The sequence below is a fragment of the Amblyomma americanum genome, chromosome 1 (assembly GCF_052857255.1).
Source record: "Amblyomma americanum isolate KBUSLIRL-KWMA chromosome 1, ASM5285725v1, whole genome shotgun sequence".
In the NCBI taxonomy this organism is placed as follows: Eukaryota; Metazoa; Arthropoda; class Arachnida; order Ixodida; family Ixodidae; genus Amblyomma; species Amblyomma americanum.
In genome coordinates this window covers 305,859,425-305,879,278 of record NC_135497.1, presented here as the reverse complement: position 1 = coordinate 305,879,278, position 19,854 = coordinate 305,859,425, and the positions used below count along the sequence as shown (strand labels likewise).

Sequence of the window (19,854 nt, the reverse complement as noted above, 5' to 3'; positions counted from 1 at the left end):
GTCAACTGCACCAGTTCAAAAGATGGAGACACTACGGAGGTTTCATTCTGGGGCTTCATACGAACATGACTTGCGTGATTCTAGTTTATGGGGCTCAGCTCGCGCCTAAAACTGAAATATTGCAAAGTTTAACCGAACCATTCAGAAAAGTTTTGTGAGCAAGGCAAAGAAAAATAAAACTGCGCAATTAGTGCTGTCGCAAGGATGTTCGTGTCCTTTCCGCAACCATCATCAGTTTCCTGATAAGAATTAATGAACTACCGCAAGAATTGTGGGACCGTGCTTTAATCCTGCTCGCTCAGGTGTTCGTAGCAGACACGTCAGTTTACTCTAATTGTTCTTTTCGGTAATTTGACAAGAAGGGCACATTGAAATCGGTTTAGCATGTTTCAAATCTCCCGCTTCTACTACTAGGGGGAAAGAGAGAGTAGCAGGCCGAAACGCTGAAATGGCTTGTAAAGACCTAGGGAATCTGGGGACCGCCTGACGCCGGTTGAGAGCGGGTTTCGAAACGGAAGCGTATGGTGGCGCCGGCGTCGCCGATCATATGACTGTGATTCCGCAGATCGCGTGAAAAGCCCTATCTCGCTTCTGCTTGCAGTCAGTCCACATTGTTTTCTTTATGTGAGCGCTTGTCCTGTGTTCTCTTGTGGCAGCTGGCACTCAACCGCGCGGCGAGATGTTCGCGAGAGTGCTCCTCGCGGCGAGCGTCATCTGCTGTGAGTAGAGCGGCCGCTGTCAACTCTCCCATTCGTTAGTCGACGTGTTCCGCATCTCTCGCTTTCAATACTACGCATTCGTTACAATGACGGCATTTGTGTTTCTTTTCCATCTTTGCATAGTGCTTTGCATGCAGTAGAGTTTTCTGACCAGGCTACTCCGATCAGCTGTGGATGTTTTGTCACAACCGCGAGATCCTCTCATATGACACTCGGTGATTCATCAATGAAAATTGTTTACTCTTCTTCCCGTGTCTTGAGTCGCTGTGGTATAAGTGCTTTTTTTTTTTCATGATGTTCAAAATCAGGGTCAGCTGAAATTTAATTAATTCGTTCGGAGATTTCGCAGTGCTGATTCCCAGTTTTTTTCGTTCCTTGTTAATGCCTTGGTAGAATTATCTCAACGGCAGGGAATGCATTTGTTGCGCATTTGATTTGTGATATACATAATGCAGCTCTATAGGATGTACTGTTCGCGCTAACAGGCCTTGTACGGTCGCTGTTCCAAGTATTTTAAAGCCGTTATTAATGGCTGGCTTCTGCTGTGCTTTCCTGAGCTGCTGAAGTTGTCTTCATGCTCATCTCTACAAAGAACAAACTGCCCTTTTCTGTTACTATTTTTGAGTGTGTGCTTGTGTGTTGCTTGCTCCCTTGATGCAAATCAGACATCTTTCTGCATTTGATTTTCAGGCATGGTATGTATTTCGCTTCTTTGGTTTTATGTGCATGCTGCCGCATGCGAATGCATGCTCGCTGAACAACAGTTTGTGTGCCTTGTGGTAATGCTGATTTTGTCCGGTTTGCTGGCATTTTTTGTTGTTGTGATAAAGCTGTGACTGTTTGCAATGAAAAATATGTTCAACATATTGTCTGACAACAGCGACCCACTACAGTGAAAGGTAGCACTAGGCATTTACTGGAACTTTCACCTGTCACGTCTCTAGTATGATGGTTAACGTGAGGGCCATCTGTCCTAATGTATTATACTAGGACAGGTGACGCTCGCACTCATGGACCTTGCATTATCTCATGCACTACTCTGTTTGCATTGACCTGGGATATTTTCAGTCGACACTGGGAGGAACAGTGGGAACTGCGCAGTGCATGTGTTTTGTTTGGAGCACGTCAACAGTGCACACCCAAGCAAAGGAAACAAAATTTGAGAGTTGCTTTTGCGTTCAATGTAAGGCGCTTATGCCTATGTGGCCTTCAGGTCTTAAAAGCTGCACTTTTGCACAACCACTGGTTGGCTGTATGTTCCAGCAGCAATCACCAGATGTTACTTCCGTAGACCATGCACCACTTCAGTGCTTTAGGCAAGATAGATGAACTCTGTGTGCCATCTGTGTGCCTGAGCCAGGGGGCACTGGAGAAGTTGTCATCATAAAGTTGCCTGTATATGTTGCATAGTAGGTGTTTGTCTGTACACTTCCAGCTGCTGCATAGAATTGCAGATGGCGGGGAGGGGTGGGTTAATACAGGGTGTGCAATGCCTAGTTTGTTCTAATGATCAAGGTCATGTGCACTCAGCGATGTGTAAGATGCAGTAATGTGATCGCTTGACATTCAGTTCATTCTGTGCTATGGTGAATTGCGTATATTTTGGGAAATGCCCAGAAACGTACAGGCACTGAATGCATTTTAACACCATGCAAAAATTAATCAGAAAGCCATGCAGGTAATGAGTATTTATAGAAATAGAGGATGTATTAACTATAAAGCAAAGATTTTTATTTGCTGTAGAAAATTGTGAAAAATGAGCATTAATAGTGTACTTGAATTCTGTGGTATTACCGTGTCATCTTCGCAGTATTTTGCTGGCAACAAAATATACTGAGACAACATTTGAGAGTTCTTTTTGAACTGGTGTATTTTCACTGTAAGTCGAAGTTAAATAAGTGTAGAGCTGTAACTTTTGGTGCATATTTAAAAGGCTATGTTCTTGTTTTTCGAGATGTATGCATTGCTGTTGAGTGCGTTCATAATTGTGAATGCTACTCCTTGCTTGTCTATTGGACAACACTGTGATATTTGTGCTTGATGAGTCTGGTAGCCTTCAGGTACTTTGTTCTTATTGGAAATTTTGAGTGCCTTCTTGAGGTAAACATACCTAATTGCACGTGCATTGATGGTTTAGCGTCAAATGTGGAGAGGCAGTTGTCAGTTATAACTGTACCTGAAAAACATGAATGAATGATACTGTGTATACTCCGTTTCATGCATCAGGTGCAACGCTGTCAAAGCTGGCATTCTTCTTTGCGCTGCCTGCATCCGCAGCCAAAAAGTAGTGCATTCCTTGTGGTGAGCGAAACTTAGTGAATGCCTTGCCTGTAGGCTTACTACATGACACATTTGTCATGAGCTTGGTTAAATGCACTCTTACTGCTGACGACACGCTGTTGCTTTCTAATGCCTTAGAGCACTCGGCCACAAAACAGGCGCGGAGTAACACTGCTCCCTTTATTTTTCCACGCGTACTACTTCCATACCTTCCACACCATTGCTCCTGATGTGTGAAACGGAGTATAGTGGACTGTTACTGCCATGAGTGTGGAAACGGAAATTCCATGCTGCTTTTTTAATGTGCACTGCAGGTATTTGTGCAAGCAGTCATCAATTTATCATGATTACTTAGTACTGCTTTGTACCAGTCTCACTTCAGGATTTAGTGTATGAAATCTATCATAACAGCCACAACACCAAATAGGAAGAAGATTCGGGGGAACAAAGCGATATTGCACACACATCCATGTTCAGCATTATAGGACAGAGTTTTGATAAAGGAAAAAGAAGGCATTGTAAAGACAAAAGAGATTGGGACAAGCAGGGCATTTTTCCTTGGCTGTGACCTTTTTAACAGTAGTTGAATATAATTTACTTGCTTTTACTTAGTACAGTATTTTACTGCTGGACTATGTGAAAGCTAACCATCACCTTCAAATTTGAAAGGGCTATTATTACAATATTACTGGCTCAACTTGGCAGAATGTAATAACCTGCAATTTTAATCAAGCTCATGTTTTTTCATTAAAGGAGTATAGACACCTAAATTTTGGTCACGCGTTTTCTTGTTTGTAATGATGCGCAAGTCTTTATTTTACATGGATTACCACCTGGTATTCTCCTATGACCGCTAAATAATCTATAATCCCATTTCTTTTTTGCGTGCTGTTTCGGCTTCAACAGCTGAAAGAGGACTGTGACGTCAACGTGTACTTACAGGTCACGTGAGACATGAAAAAACTGCAATATAATCGCTACTTCCTCATTCGTTGTCATTCTGGCTCTTGAGGAAGGCTGGCTTCAGCACTGCAGTAAATTAAAACGATGAAGCAGCGATCTTGTGGACATTTTTCCATGCCTCACATGACACAAAAGCAGTCTTTGACAGCACAGCCATCATTCGGCTGTTGGAACCGAAACAGCACGACATAAAAAATTCGAATATAAATTATCGAGCGGTCGTAGGCGAATATCACATGGTGATTCATGCGTTGTAGTGTCTTCCGAATCATTATAGAGAAGGAAACATGCCACCAAAATTAGGTGTCTATACTCCTTTAAGGTTGTGAAAAAATCTGGAATAACAAATTTTGTTTGGCAACTTAAACGTGTTGCTGTGCACAAAAGGTATAACTCTGCAAATAAGCAGAGCAGAAAAGATTTCTGAACTGTTAACAGCAGTGTTGTTTGTACCTTAAATTGTTGGATGCTTTAGGTATCGGAAGGGTGCTCCTTTTCGGAATTTCAATGCTGTCTTTTTTCCTTGCAGACATAAAACGTTGGCACTGCAAAATTTTTACACTTGAGATTCACATACTTTTTGCTGAGCATTGTGATAGCTGGATTTCATGCAAACCTGTGTAGCGCATTTGAAACATTTCTGTTTTGCATGCCAAGGAAACTGGACTGTAGCGATATGCAAAACTTCTATTCGGAAAGATTGTCTAGAAATTTTAAAGTAATAAAAGCAACCCCATGGATTGTAGCCTGTCTAAAATAACAAAATGAGCCAGTGGTGAAATTGTCCGTGCGCACATAATTTGTGGCAACGTTTCGAGCTGTTTGAAAGACGTGCACACAGTGGCTAGCAATGCATGATTGGTTTTCAGCATGTGCGAGTAGTGGCCTGCGTGGTGACCCTGTGCTGGTTTCTTTTTTTTTGCTTTTCGCTTTCTCTCGGTTCTCTAGACTCTCCGTTCAGTAGAGTTTTGCTTTGCATTCATCTGTGAGATTGTACTGCACTTTGTCATAGTGTTTTAGTTACCAGGATCACGAGTGCTGAGATAAGTTTTGTACTGGGGTGTAAAGCCTAATATTAAGGGTCTTTGGTCTGTAGGTAATGGAAGAAATGCCTGCCTAGTTTAGTGGTAGAAAAATATGCTAAGCTCGAAAACTTGGCAGGTATATGATTGGGCTGTACCATCCTTTTAGCTTTGTTATACATTTGTGAAATCAATATTCATGTTGTACACTTGAGTCATTGCTTCAGTTGGTCATTACTAGTGTTTTGAGTTATTAATGTGGAATGATTCGACTTTTTGTTACTTGAAATTTGACCCAGTGCTGCTTGTTTATTGTCTACTTCCTGAGAATCACTCTCACTAGTGTTGGTATGGTTGGTGTTCTTGTTGGCTTATTACTGCTAGGATGGCTGAAGTTTGCAGTTCCAGTTTGCCTTTTATGCCTGTCGGGGATGAATACTCCTATAATTGAAAGCCTTTGAAAGGGACTTGGGCTTTATGAGTATGGGGACATCTGCCATGCTGGTCATGCTTTGGTGTCAGTACAGTTTGGTGCATGTACACATAGTGTGATAGTGTGTGTGTGTGTGCCACTTTCTTTTTTTCTGTGACTGCATCTTTTATTTTGTCTGTACATATTTCATTTTTTGAATAGCATATTTAATCTTTCTGTGTACTTCCTGTAGCTGTGCACTTTACTAGATGTGGTAGGTTTTGTGAATGTACTCTCACTAAGAGAAGTATTTCTTTTTCAACTCCAGTGAGTAATGCTATTCCTTTGGTCAAGCCATCTGACAAAGTTTGTCAGACCCTGAGCACATCATGCCAAGACTTGTGGGTTGCGTCATCATGCAAAACTGTCAAGCCATGCATAGAGATGGTCTGGGAAAAGCTCGAAGTCCCCATGGACAAGGTAACTTTAATTTTCTTGTATTAGTGTGTAAGCAAGTCTGACAGCTACGTGTCCCTCACAGAGCAGCGTATGCAACATCTGCAAGGAAATGGTTAAGGAAGCAAGGGATCAACTCCTCAGTAATGAAACACAGGTAGGTACTGTGGTATGCCTCGTTCACAAAGTTGAAGAAGTTGTGCTACTCTTTTAAGTTGTTCTGCGTTATTTTGTTTTCAGGAGGAACTAAGAGAAGTGCTCGAAGGCAGCTGTGCACTGATACCAATTGGATTTATTAGCGACCTGGTACGTACTGTTTGCCAGTGTTTTGTACATTCTTATGTTACATTCTTTTGCTTCTGTTTTACAGTGTAAGAAAATGGTTGACGACTTCATTCCTGATTTGATTGACATCCTTGTTTCAAGGCTGGTAAGTGCCTATGGCATTTGTGAATAGTAGTAGTTGGTCATACTGAAGTCGCAAGATCTAGCCTTATGGCCTGTTCAGATAGACCAGGCATATTCTTTTTTTTTTTTTACTTGGAAGTTAAAAGTGCAAGTAGCAGTGCAAGATTTTTAGCTCAGGCTATGATGTGCATGAACCAAAAAGTTGAAACTGGAGTACTTCTAGAAGGTGCGCTCAAATCAAATTGGCAAAAGTACTGTGCAGCACGGTAGTCACTGCTAGTTTCTTAAGTGCTATTTTCGTTATTGAGGTGAAGAGCACCTTACTTCTTTACATTTATCTGTGGTATAATTCAGGCGTTGGAAATTTTTTCATATCTGGAAGAAATACTGTGTACGATTGTTTTTCTTTTTACAAATTTGCAGGACCCTGATCAAGTATGCACAATTGCTGGCCTCTGTAATCCTGACTTTGTGACCAAAAAGCTTCAAAGTCTTCTACAACATAGGGTTCTTATGGCGGTAAGTGGTACTGGAGCGATGTGATACAACAAAGTTAATTTGTGCATGATGTGTTCCACAGGTCAGTCCTTGTTGGAGGTGTGCTTCAGTGTTGAGCGCCGCGTGTTACAGAAGGGGGCGGAGGCATTCTTATAGGTGCTATTTATAAACTCTCTATTTACAAAATGTTTACAATGCGGCCAAAGTGGCCGTTGCAACTCCAAAAGATCTAGAAGGGCAGAACTCAACCCTGGCAGGACTCTTGTCAGAATTCTGTGAGAATTTATTTTAAGAAATGCTGACCAAGGGTAGTCATTTGGAGCTTTCTCAGTTGCAGAGTTAGTTGACATCTTTTAATGAGGGATATCAATTGCTGTTGCCATTTAATCTCCAGTGAAAAATGTGCTTCTTGCTTATGTGCTGTGTTTTTCTTGCTGTGGTGAATGCAATATGTGGTCCTGTCACACTGCATCATTGTGATGTGGTTATCTGCTGCTGTGTGCCATATTTGCCCAATTCTGGGGGCTTTTTGTTCCCTTGCTTATAACATTTCAAGACTAGGGGAGATGTTTCCATTAAGATATCTAGATTTCACTGTAGTGGGTTCCCTTTGAGTGAATATAAAGCTGACCTCAGACAAGCTGGACTGTTTGAACACCATCATTTAAATTTCTATATGCACATTGCAAAATGAAAAAAAAAAAAATGGCTAATGCAAGTCTGTGAACTAATGCAGTCTTTGAAGTTAATGCAAATTCTTGCTGTACCATTCTTGTAGCATTACTTTAAATCTCCCAAAAGCTTGTTGGAAGCACAAAGCGCTGCAAAAGAAAATGATGCATGCAGTTGGAAGAATATGTGCAGTGAGAAAAATAATTTTGAAATGAAGCAAATGCGATTAAAGGTTTTGTTATTTTGATGATCAATTCCTGTGCAGCCACTGCATAACATTGGAGGATGTATCACACTTCTAATTTGTTCGACATTTTGGTGATTGGGATGTTGGTCACAATGGCTTCATGAATATACTTTGAACGACTAATTGATAGCTGTGCCTTAAAAATGTTCCTGAAAAATTAGAGGAAGAAAACATGCAGAATGGCCCGTTCTTATTTTTCCTGCCTGTTGTCCATGCGACATTGTCCGTGTGACATGTAAAACTTGATTTGCAATTTCAGCACTTGCAAGTAAGATAAAAATAAAGTATTGAGTTAAAAACAGAAAAACATTATTGCAATTAACAAAGCTCTGATTTTTCTCTTTTACCATCCCTTAGTCTATCCAGTCGCGCATCTTTCTGCCATTGGCTAAAGTAAGTACAGCAGTGTCTGACACCAAGAAGACTGCCACGTGCACTGAATGCAAGACTGCCATGAAGTACGCCAGGGAGCTGTTCCAGAAACTGCCTTTGGTAATAGCAATTTATTATTGAGTGCATTGTTTGCTTCATTGTCTGTGTCGTGAATTATTGCTGAATAATTTTAAAGGAAATGAAAATGTGCTGCCTTGACAGTCTTTGCAGTTTTTCATGCCTGTAAAGATGGTGGCTTATCCTGTTCTTATTGCCTTCTCATTACTTTTTTCCTTCTTTTTCACCAGTATCAATTTTGTTTTCCTTTGTATCGCTTAGAGTGCACAAACTAGAGATTTTTAGTGTACAGCTAGGGCTGTTGTATTGGCTGCAGAGAAATCCTTGCTGTTGGCTCCCTTTAAGATCCCTGTAAGTGAAAGCTGTTAAGCTGAATTGTTTGTTAAGCTGGACAGTTTGGTGACTTTATGTTGCTTCCCATAAATGTACAACACATAAAAAAAACTGATCAACATAACCAATCCAATGTATGCAGTGGTTCAGATTGTCTAGCCATGCTATGTGAATTAGCATCCCATATCCTTGAGTGGCTGATAAATTTCGGTTACTCTGTCTATTGTGTTCTTGCTCCTATCGAAATGCAGCAGAGATATTAAAGAACTGAGAGCACACTTGAACATCAGGTTTGTGTCTGCGGATGTGCACTAGGCAAATGTATTTGGCCTTGCATGTCACGATATTAAAAGCATTCTACCCTTTTAATACAATAAGAGTCTTATTAGGAACATGAGGATTGTTAACATCTTGTAAACCATGTTAATGCTAACATCATGTAAATGCTCTCTTTATGTCACAAACAAATAATTGATATAAAAAAGTCTAAAACCCACAGTACAACACAGAATGGTTGACTGTTGGTGGTATGCAGGATTTACTGGGGCATTTTTTTAAAAGTGGTAATAACATTTCATCTGAAACTTTTTCTCCTTTATGCTTGTCTCGTAACTGGTGTGCTTTTGGTGCTTATATATACTTGAGCCTGTTACTTAAGTCACCTCTTTTGAGTTGACCAGGGTTCCTTAGTCTCAGCATGTTCATCCCAACGGAATCTACTGTGCTCAAATTCTTGCGGGCATCCAATCATGATGCCACCCTCTAATTTGCATAGTATACATATGCATGCATGTATACTATGGCACCTTGAAACCACCTCAGTCTCCATGATAAAGTGAGTTTTCTATAATTAGAACTCTTAAAATTTGACAGGATCAAATTGACAGTTTGATTAAATGAAAATTTTGAATCAAGAGAGTTTGTAAAACATGCATCAGAATCTCATTAATCCAAAGTTGTGAACTCAGGTACCTCATAGGTTGTTAGTGCCTATAGCCTCATGTTAAAGCCTTGTCCGGGTCCTGAAGTTGCTTCTTTAGCTGTGCTAACCTGACTGATATGTTTTATTACAATGTCTCACTTTCCAGTCTCATGAGTGAAATTCTTATGCTCTACACTTTTCATTTCCTGCCTCTCCACTTCTTGGGCTTTTCTCTCCCTAAACCCCATCCCTTCTTTGAGTAGTATGGTGGCTGCTCTTGCTCAATGGGGCAAACTCTGGTTTTCACTAGAATTTTCCCTCTTTCACCCTCTTTTGGTGCAGTGCCATGAAACTTGCAAACTTCATGTTTCAGGCTCGAGTCAAGTCTGCTGTCCTGAAGGTTTGCCAAGAAAAGCTGGGCAGCACCAATCCTGAGGTAAAGTACAATGCAATATGCTGTGTGCAGATTGTGTAGGTTCACTCAAAGCAAAAGTACCTAAACTGCCTGAGGGCTAATGCTTGTAGTCATTAGCAATAATTTTTAATTTATCCATGATTTGTGGTAGTTCCATGTGACCGTAGTCTTTGTCTGGATTGAACAGTGAGCGAGGATAAATTCTCAGGTGCCTGTTATCCTTTTTGTTTTAACTTGTCTTCCAGTGTTTCACCGTGGTGGATGTTTTGCTGCCATCAGTCTTCAAGTACCTCCAGTCAGTGGTGAGGAATTGCTTATTCATTGTTTAGATCAGTAACAAAAAGCTGAAATGTGTGCATTGTTTCTTTAAAAAGCATCATGCTTTGCTGAACTTTAAAATTTTTAAAACATGATTTGGCACCTAATGCGCCTGTACATTTTGGCTACCTGTGTGATTCTAATGTGGTGTTCTGGATTTCTCACCTACAATGTTCAGCAGTTTTTAAACATAGGCTTTCTGGGTTAGAAGAGTGCTTTTTTTTCGCATCGCTTTGTCAGCGGTGTAGTGCGTCAGAATACAGCTAAGACAGGCTAACTAGTCGGCTGGTTATCTATATTGAATAGGTAACTTTTTAACTATTACTGTTGGTCTCCTTATTTATTGAGAGGCGTGTAGCTCACCACAAGTAGTACCCAGCTTCTTTCAGCATAGCACTGCCAGCGGCGTAGCACAAGGATACAGCTTTTGCATACAGTATATAGTATTCTGTATACAGAATACAGTATTTTGCCTACACTGGGCCAAAATATATGCACTTTTGAAAAGCCTGCAGGAAAACTGCAAGAATACTGCTTTTGCGTATAGTATACAGTATTCTGTATACAGAATACAGTATTTTGCCTACACTGGGCCAAAATACATGCACTTTTGAAAAGATTGCAGGAAAAGCAACCCTTCCAGTGCACATAACTCGCTGAAATAGCCAAAATTTGTTCGGCTACAGTGCAGAGGGTTACTGCATTTTCTAAATTCTATAAACTGATATAGATATTACTTACGGTGGGCTACACGCCTCTCAATAAAAAATATTTGCTATTCAGTATTAGTTAGACAGCCTACTAGTTAGCACGTCTTAGCTGTATTTTGATTCACTACACCACTGACCTTGCTATGCCAAAAATAAGTGTTCAAACTCAGAAAGCCTGTTTTTTAAAGCCTGTTTTTAAAAATTGCAGAACGTCTTGGATGAAACACCTGGTATTTGCAACCAAGGTGTGAGCAAACTGATTATCAGAACTGAGAAAAGGTGTGAAAGAATTACAGTAAATAAATGTGTGGTCTTGTTGAGGGCGTCCAATTCAATCACTTGACATTGAGTGCTGCTTACTAAGGTGCTCGAAAGTATCTGTGTGGGAGTATAGTGTCTTTGTTTTTCATCTGGTTAAAGGTGTAGCAAATGACTCTTTCCACAGTTTTTTGTACTGTGCACTTATTCATAACAGTGTGAGTGCTTAGCCCACAAAAGCACATTATACAATAGCAGCTATGTTGCTTAGTAACAAAGTTTTCATTTGATGTTGCATTGTATTGCTGTGTTTATATTTCTTTGAAAAGGCCTGTCTGGTACGCTTGATACATCTTCCCTCAGTAAAGAATCTTTTTCTCTCTGTCAAGGACCCGGAAGAATTCTGTGCCTACTTGGGCCGCTGCAAAGCTCTTACTCAGAGCCCTCCAAAGCTAAGTGTATGTGTCTTTTCTTTTTAGTTTGAATCTTCAGCTCTAAACTTCCTTGTGTGCCTTCAGCAGTGCTTATGTTGCCTTGCAGGGGCGACTTATTTCTAGTACAGATGGAAAGGAAATTTGGGTTTTGTAGCTCTTCATGTCACATTTTCTTCTTTATTTCTATCTCCTGACTTATAGCGACTGCAGCTTTTTATTTTGTTAAGTGGTTAACATTCTCGGAATATTTTTTGTATCAGTCTTGCCGAAGCACAGTTGCCACACTCCATTGGCCGGAGGGTTATGTCACTGTTTTGCGACGTTCACTACGTTGCTGCTGCTTTGCTGGCTGTAGATTGCCTTTTTGAATGTACTGCTTACCGGACGTCATTTCAGATTCCACCAATCACCCAATTGAAGGACAACTTGACTTGCGACTTCTGCAAGCAGGTTGTGGAGCACGTTAGACAAATTCTTGCTTCAAATACGACAGAGGTACGTCTCGTCTTTATTGAGATTGTTTTTGAGGAGCACCGTTTTCTATAGCAGTGATTCTCTTTGATGTGATAGTACCATACCACTGTTCGTGCTAACTTTGCCTCTTTGTTTGATTATTGCAGCAAGAATTCAAGCAAGCTTTGCTAAACTTTTGCGAAGAGCTTGGCTCTGCTGCTGAAGAAGTGAGTGGGCTATGTATATATGCATATTTGTACACTTGTCAGAGCTTGCTTAGCCAAACCAGAGTTTGTTTCGTGTGCTGTCAAAGGTCGATTTAGTTAAAATATTTATATTTTCATGATTGTTAATGTTAGATACATACATTTAGAATTTTTGTCATGTTAAGGTCTCTTTGAAAAATTGGAACTGTTCAGGTTCACTTGCGTGTTCATTTTTGTTCTGTGTTGCATTTTCTGACTGGGATTGAATGCAATTTTCAATGTCTTCCAGAAAGGTGTTTCATATCTGGAAATATTCCTGTATTATTTCAGTGACAGAACTTATTCTGTGCAACATTCTCTAAATCACACCTGTGATAAAAGGTACATTTTCGTCCCCCCTTTTTTTCTGCATTACAGTGCCAGACCTTTATTGATGAGTACTTTGACATGGTGTACTCTTACCTTCTCGAAGCTTTTGTGAGTACTACTTTTTTAATGTGAGCCGGCCTCCAGTTGTGTGCTATTGTTGATGCTTGTGTCATGGACGCAATTTCTACTGCAGGACCCAGACACCTTCTGCACCACCATTGGCCTCTGTCAGCGTGGCGTGACATCTGAGGAGAGGGCACTGAGCAAACTTGTTATTAAGGCGTTTCAGGGAGCACTTGAGCAAAAGGTGAAAAACTTAATCCGGTCATTTTGCCTCATTTTCTGTCTGTGTGGCACTTTCACTTATGTAATTAATTAATTCATTCATTCATTTACCACTGGCACCAGAAGCATTACAGACAGTGGTTTCATGTAAAATAAGAGCAGCAAAAAATGCAGTAAAATGTTATTCAAAGAAATTTTGCCTGATAATACAGTGTTGCTTTAAGAACTGCAGAAAAGTTGGGCATCTAGGACACAATTTCACCAGGATGGCGGTCTTATTTGCAAGATGAAAAAGGAATAAATGACTGAAAAGTTTTTGTTACAGTGATAGATAACCGGCATTAGGAATGTGAGGCGTGTGTTGTGAATGACAGAGCATTCAAAGAATTAATTTGTCCTGCTGTACAGGATGGTTGAAAATTTTATAAAGTAAAGTTAGGGAGGAGATTTTACAGCAAGACAACGACCAAGACAGAAGGTCAGGGCTAACATTCATGGTCGATATACTGGCCGTTTAGTTGCATTTGGGAAGAATAAAGCAACTAGAATTATTTTGGACAAGTCCAAGTGAGCTTGTTAGTTTGATGTGTCCTGGATGCACTTCATTTCTTATTGTAGTGCATTAAACTGTGAACAAGTGCATCATTTGTTATGTGTATGCATTTTTACTTTAACCGTGTAATGCCCGAGCATTGAAAACACTGGATAAAAGTTAAGGACTTCCAATATTTCATCACTAATGGCTCCTTCATTACTGAAATGTAAAACATAGAGGTTTATTAAGAAATAAGCAACTGCAGCATAATTAGATTAAGCTGATTTTGATTATTTGTGACTTGAAACATAACTTTGGGTGCAGTTATACAGACACATACAGTAAATCGAGAGAAAAATTCAAAACTGCCCCATATCTGCCATTGCGGTGTTATGTGCACAGAAAATTTTGACTGTTTAGCAGTTGCAGGCTTCCTGCTTCTCATGCAGCTGGACCTTCCTTTGATAAATATGTTGGAAAAGACCCGTTTCTTGAAGTATATTGGTAGCTGATGCAGTTCTGTGAAAAGGAATTAAAATTAAAAGCATTTTTACTTTTTATCACAAGTGATGTGCCGGGAATTACATGTTTAATACTAATTCTGTGCACCGTTGTTTTATTCAACAGAACTTGTCACCTGAACCATGAGCCTTTTGTCAAAGTCATTTGTGAGGTCATTAAGAAGTGAAAGGGATCTCATTTTAGTGAATGGACATTAAGTGGGCAGTGGCTGCAGGCAGATTTCGCTATTGAAGCTGCTTAATCAGAACTTGCTCCTGTGTTTAATGAAGATATCAAGGGATATAGGGTTTATTTTTCTTTTTCATAAATTTTGTTTCTGGTGAAACTTTATTAGAATTGCAGTGATTGTGTTAATATTCATGGTAACCTTTTTTTTTCTTATGGCTGTTACCGTTGCTCCATGGATTGCAGTTTTTGGTCATAGATATATTACAGCTTGGAGAGACTTAAGTATGTCATGACAACATTTTAAAGTGGAAGTTCAATTTTGAGTGCGTAACTAAGGTGGCTGTAAGCATTACAGAGCCAGTTTTTGCAGTCCTCTTGGTTCAAGGAACTCAGTCTCACAGTGTTGGTTTCTTGTCTTAGGGACACCTCAAGAACCTGAAGGCTGCCAAGAAGGCCAGGGGTTATTTGAAGCCTTCTCCAACTGTTCCCCTCATTAAGGTATACCCTGCAGTGCCAAAGAAGTACTTGGACAGCAACAAATGTGAGCATCTTTGTTTTATCTTCTCGGAACTCTTTGTGTAGGCATTTTTTTTTCTACATGATTCTTGTTTCGTGTGTGCTGTCATTTCCAAACAAAGCTGGATAATTTGTCATTAGTATTTTCCATCCACACTGAAGTGAAAAGATGTGCGTTTGAAACTACTACCTATATGCTACTCTGAGTCGGAGAGAGCTCTTGGGGTAATGCCGTGGAAGCAGGCCCATGCTATGTGTACATTGTATGTGTAATTAGTTAATTTTTTATTCATCACAATGATGCATGCCTTGTCCAACATGATTGAAATGAAGTGCAACCAGTCACATTGTCTGGTCTATCTGCTCTCCTTCTTGATGTTTGATGGAACAAATGGCCCATTTTCTGTTTGCTTGCAGTATGCTGCGTCTGCAGTTAGTGAATACACTGGTCACATGCTTGTCTTGTTTCAGAGTTGCATACTTTATTCAATCATATAATGAACATGCTCGCATAGTGAATGCACCCACTGCTTAAGCTATCAAAAAGTACAATTTTTTTTTTACCTCAAGCTTAATAAACACACCCCATTCTTGTGGTGTGAAGTCTGCTGGGGATTATAGTGAATGCTAGCAGGTGTCCTTTTTTGAACGCGAAAACAACTGAGCAATACTACAAAGCACTGAAGCAGAGGGAAACATAGGCCTAGGAAGATGGCACATTGGAACATTTATTGGGTCCCGCTTCGGCCTTGTATAGCCTCGGAGAGGAAGACGAGGTAGCTCGCTCGCAACCTGCCCGCTCATGCCTCAGCGAGCCAAGCTGACCTGACAGCACTCCTCCCCCTAAAAGACGACAGCCTGGGGGCTTCCTCGTACGTGTAGAGCGCCAGGGAAGGGCCGCTGCTGGTGGCGGGCTTCCGTTGCCATTGCTCGACTGGTCAGGGACAGCAAAGTCCTGATCTCACTGGCATCGGTCAGCAAAGTTCCCAGAGACTCGCACCTTGGAGACCTGAACTCTCGATCAAGCTGGGCTTGCCATGGCCGAATCTGGTCAACGTGCTGATGCTGCAGCCCCGTAGATGTGTTCACCATGACCAAACGGCTACCTGGAGTCACCATTACGGTACCGGGTAACCACCACTTGCCAGATGAACCATACTGGCATGACCAGACTATCGCCGTCCTGCACTCGTGCGCCTCGGAGAGCCAGGGCAACGATACAGCAAGCACCATTGGTTGAATGTCAAGATACCTCACCTTACGACAGTCAATAAAAATGTTCCGCATGGAAGCCTAGAACAAATTGATACCATGCTTGCTCATAAATGGTTTTTCTTTTTTATCTTCCATGTTAATGATCGTAGCAACTTGTTACAGTTCAGCTTTGCGCTCAGTGTTTTGAGTTGTGTCAGAGTGAACTCTAGTTGTGCTTTCTTGGACAGTGTTATATGGACTGCTGTGCGAGTAACATGTGTGAGTAAGATAAATGCTTTTGGCTATGCTCTCAACTGCTAAACTGCCCCATAATGTGCTTTTTGCTTTATATAAAAGGTTGGTCATACTGGATGAAACATTTATTCTACCAGCTTAGTTTTTATCATATTGTTAGACGTTCACAATTTTTTCAGAATATTTTGCCCTGTGTAACAAATGCACCCCCTAAATTTTCAGTGAATTTTTGGGAAAAAAAGTGCATTCACTATGCAAGCAAATGTGGTAATTATGTATGTTTAAGTTATTGTGTGCAGGAGTGATCGTACTTAATTTTATCTCAACCATAAACCGGACGTTAAGTTCCAAAGGTTATCTGTTTTGTCCTTGGCCTTGTTTCAGCTGACATTGCATTTCCAATGGTGAAGACTTTCCCTGCCCAGTATGCCCCAACTGGTATGCATTGTTGACTTTTTCTTAATTTGTCTTGTTTAAGTTGTTTGTATAGACTATTGTTTTAAGCAGCTGAGCCATTGTTTAATGCCTTTGTCTTTTGCGAGTTCTATTTTATGTTTAAGCAGCCGTTCTAAAGGCCCTTCCTGTCAACTGCTGCAGATTTTTATTGGTTGAAAAATTGGCCAGTCCTCTAAGATTTTTTTATATTGCTGCTGTCTTTTGTGGTGCTGTTTTGACTGTTGCTACAACAAGCTTAACACGCTTACTATGGAAGCAATTTTTCGGGCCGTAGTAATTTGCATCGTGGCCCACTGGTAGGCTATTGTAAAATTTTCTTGGATGCAGCATGACCCACCAGTGAGCCACTGGCAAAACCAGTTTCTTTCAGCCGTCAATAGATGGCAATAGCAACCTTTAGTGGTTTTCACTCGTTCTTAGCAACTTATTGAGCAATCGCACAGCTTCATCGCTTGACTTGGCCACACAGCATGCATACGCGACATGACCCACTGATGACCCACTACACAGTGAACGTGTTAAAATTAATTTTGGAAAGTGGAGCTTTCACTGTTTTCTTGTTCCTTTTGATTTCAGTTGAGGATATATACACTTGCTCCATTTGCAAGGCATTCATCACCCTTCTTGAGCAGGTCGTCCCTCTTAATGCCACAGTGGTGAGTGAAAAGTTTCTTGCTCATCATGGGTATTGTAGCAGGGTAGTTGGCAGCTGTAGATTGACTATAAAGGTGTACCCGTGAAGCATATCTGCTATGTGTTAAGTTATTAGAGCAGTGTTCTTGCTGTGTAAGGGTTATATTTAATCTGTTTTTTTTTTTTGTGGTTGCTATCTCCCGATTTCTTGAGAGTTGTAAAGGAATATGGAATTGTCCTTTCAAAACTGGTTTGCAAATTCTGCTGCAAAAGTTACATGCTGCACCTTTGGATATGTTGCCCAATAATGGCTGAGTAAGGCTGAAAGTAACTTCTTTTTATTTATGTGCATGAGACTTTAAATATGTCACGATTCCCTAGTCAAGTTGAAGGTCATGGCGAAACTTGTAGTGCTTGAAAGACAGTGGACGAAGCACGCAACACTTAGTGTACGTGTTGTCTACTTTGTATCTGTTTGTGTCTTTCAAGCACTACAAGTTTTGCTATGATGAACCAAATCGCCCGAGCAGCTATCCTGGTCAAGTTAAGGATGTTTTTATATTTCTTTTTTTTTCTTCAGCTTTTAAGTTCAGGATTAAAACTGCAGTGTAAGGCATAGCCATAGCTTAGCTCTGTTGGTTTACAACTGTATTTTCCTTTTCTCTTGTAGGATGATGTGAAGTTTTTGCTAGACGAGATTTGTGAGCTGTTTCCTGCAGAAACAGAGAAGAATTGCCGAACCTTTGTTGACAAAAACTCTGAAATTATCCTGAACTTCTTGACCCATGATGTTGCCCCAGCAGTTATCTGCCATGAAATCATGCTCTGCTCACGTGAGTATTGAATGGTGCAAAAGTGCAGTAATCTAACAGTGTGCTGAGCATGCATGCTGAGGTGTGGAAAGAAGGTCTTGGTTTCGAGTTTGTCGTTGTTAACCCTTTCAGATGCTATGTGTGCAGTTGTGTACAAAGTGAATCAACATTTTTAATAAGTTAACTAAGTTTTAGCAAACTTTTTAATTAGTAGAATTAGGCACCTAGCTGCAATGTGGCTGCATACATGACAAAATACACGCGATTTCAAAAGCATGCAGGCAAAGCAACCCCTCCAGTGCGTGTAGATAGTAGAAAAAGCCAAATTTTTTCGAGCCACAGCGCCAAGGGTAATCGCTACTAGTTAGTACTAGTATTAACTCGCTAATAGTAGGGTACAAGGGTACCCTACTAGTTAAAAAGTTGATTATTAAAAATTAGTTTCCAGCTCACTACGTAAGATGATTCGCCAGTTTTTTGATGTCCGTCAACACTAGTACTAATACTATGCTGCAAAAGCAATATTTTTACCCAAAAAGTCTATTATTGAAAATTTTAAAAGTGTTTGCCGGTAGTTGGGGTGCCTATACGTAGACCCCCCATCTCGCATTCCTTGCTGACACCCCCCCCAAATAAAAGTTGACACAAAATGTAAGACTCATACCCCTTCCCGCTCCGCCCCACGTTATGTAGTTCCCCATTGGATGACATGACAGCGTATGTGCAGCTCAAAGCAAAAAACGCACGATACAATCGCGAAGCCAGCAGTGGGAGGCAAAGGAGATAATGGGCAATAAAATGGTGCCCTCGCGTGCGGCCCGACTGACTGGTGGCGAACCGAACAGCAAACGGTTCGGTAGTTTCGGATTCGGATGCGTGCAACTGTTTGTCTGGGAAAACAACCGCCAGCTCGAGTTCGGATCCATAAGTGCGCTGGTTGCCCACGGCAAGCAAGGAGCACGCGCTGTTGACGGGAACGTGCTGCCATCTGGCGCCACCGCCCGGTGATCCTCCAAAATATGCAAGCTCTTTTCAAGAATGCGGGTAAAATCATGATGATTAAATTATAGTGTCATGTAGTAAAACTTTTATGGCTGCATATGCAATGCTGTTGTGCATAATAGCATCCAGCAGTTAAATTTACTCTGTGCGAAATTCTGTATTTGGTCTGCTTCCCATTGCAGGCTTTTATTATCAGCCGTGTAGGGTTACTTAAAGGGGCTGCGAAACACCGCTTGAACAGATGCCGGTTACGCTTCAGATGTATTTTTTATGTTACACAGATGCTGACTCAAAAAGAATTACGAGAATCGATGCATAGGAACGGGAGTTATTCAATGAAGAAATTTCAAAATACAAGCAAGCAAAATGCTGCCCTCAACTCGATTTTCGCGCAGCTTCCCATTCCCATTTCACTCTCCCAATAACGCCACTCTGTGCGACCAATCAAAACAGCCATCTTAGCACGTGGCGGAAGCTTGCACTCCATGGTTGCCTGTTCTCTGTAACTCTTTCATGCCAAGGCTGGCAGCACTGTTTGCATGGTTACAACAACCATGTGAACACCCAGCTGACCCAGCGCTGCTTTACTGATTCACCCTCATGTCGACGGCGCAGAAGGGAACACTGATCAGTGACGTTCTCTTACTTATGGATCCGAACTCGAGCGCGAGATACTGCGACGGTGTGACAGCCTGCGCAAGATATCAGACACATTTAGCATAGCGCGTACAGCTACTGCTTACTGCCAACCATCGTCCGTCACTCTATAGTCGCTCCTAGCGCGCTGGTTGGCCACAGCGAGCAAGGAGCGCGCGCTGTTGACGGGAACGTGGCGCCATCTGGCGCCACCGCCCGGTGATCCTCCACACGCTGACGATGTGCACTGCCTGCTAAATGTGAAACAAACGCATCCTTCCTTGGGACCGAAATG

General features: G+C 41.1%; 1 protein-coding gene across 3 annotated transcripts in view; it reads left to right on the top strand.

Moving 5' to 3' along the window:
- Nucleotides 1-543: 543 nt before the first annotated feature.
- Nucleotides 544-19,854, top strand: part of Sap-r (prosaposin) — an 84,479-nt gene continuing 65,168 nt past the window's right edge. For all 3 annotated transcript variants that reach the window (XM_077649648.1, XM_077649647.1, XM_077649649.1), the window contains exons 1-18: nucleotides 544-719; nucleotides 5,725-5,876; nucleotides 5,938-6,009; nucleotides 6,093-6,158; nucleotides 6,223-6,282; nucleotides 6,684-6,779; nucleotides 8,035-8,169; nucleotides 9,756-9,818; nucleotides 10,043-10,099; nucleotides 11,473-11,541; nucleotides 11,914-12,012; nucleotides 12,138-12,197; nucleotides 12,594-12,653; nucleotides 12,739-12,852; nucleotides 14,476-14,596; nucleotides 16,405-16,458; nucleotides 17,053-17,132; nucleotides 17,780-17,942. In XM_077649648.1, coding sequence (XP_077505774.1) covers nucleotides 680-719; nucleotides 5,725-5,876; nucleotides 5,938-6,009; nucleotides 6,093-6,158; nucleotides 6,223-6,282; nucleotides 6,684-6,779; nucleotides 8,035-8,169; nucleotides 9,756-9,818; nucleotides 10,043-10,099; nucleotides 11,473-11,541; nucleotides 11,914-12,012; nucleotides 12,138-12,197; nucleotides 12,594-12,653; nucleotides 12,739-12,852; nucleotides 14,476-14,596; nucleotides 16,405-16,458; nucleotides 17,053-17,132; nucleotides 17,780-17,942 — 1,561 coding nt within the window. In that variant the 5' untranslated portion in view covers nucleotides 544-679. The remainder of the gene's footprint in view (nucleotides 720-5,724; nucleotides 5,877-5,937; nucleotides 6,010-6,092; nucleotides 6,159-6,222; nucleotides 6,283-6,683; nucleotides 6,780-8,034; nucleotides 8,170-9,755; nucleotides 9,819-10,042; nucleotides 10,100-11,472; nucleotides 11,542-11,913; nucleotides 12,013-12,137; nucleotides 12,198-12,593; nucleotides 12,654-12,738; nucleotides 12,853-14,475; nucleotides 14,597-16,404; nucleotides 16,459-17,052; nucleotides 17,133-17,779; nucleotides 17,943-19,854) is intronic.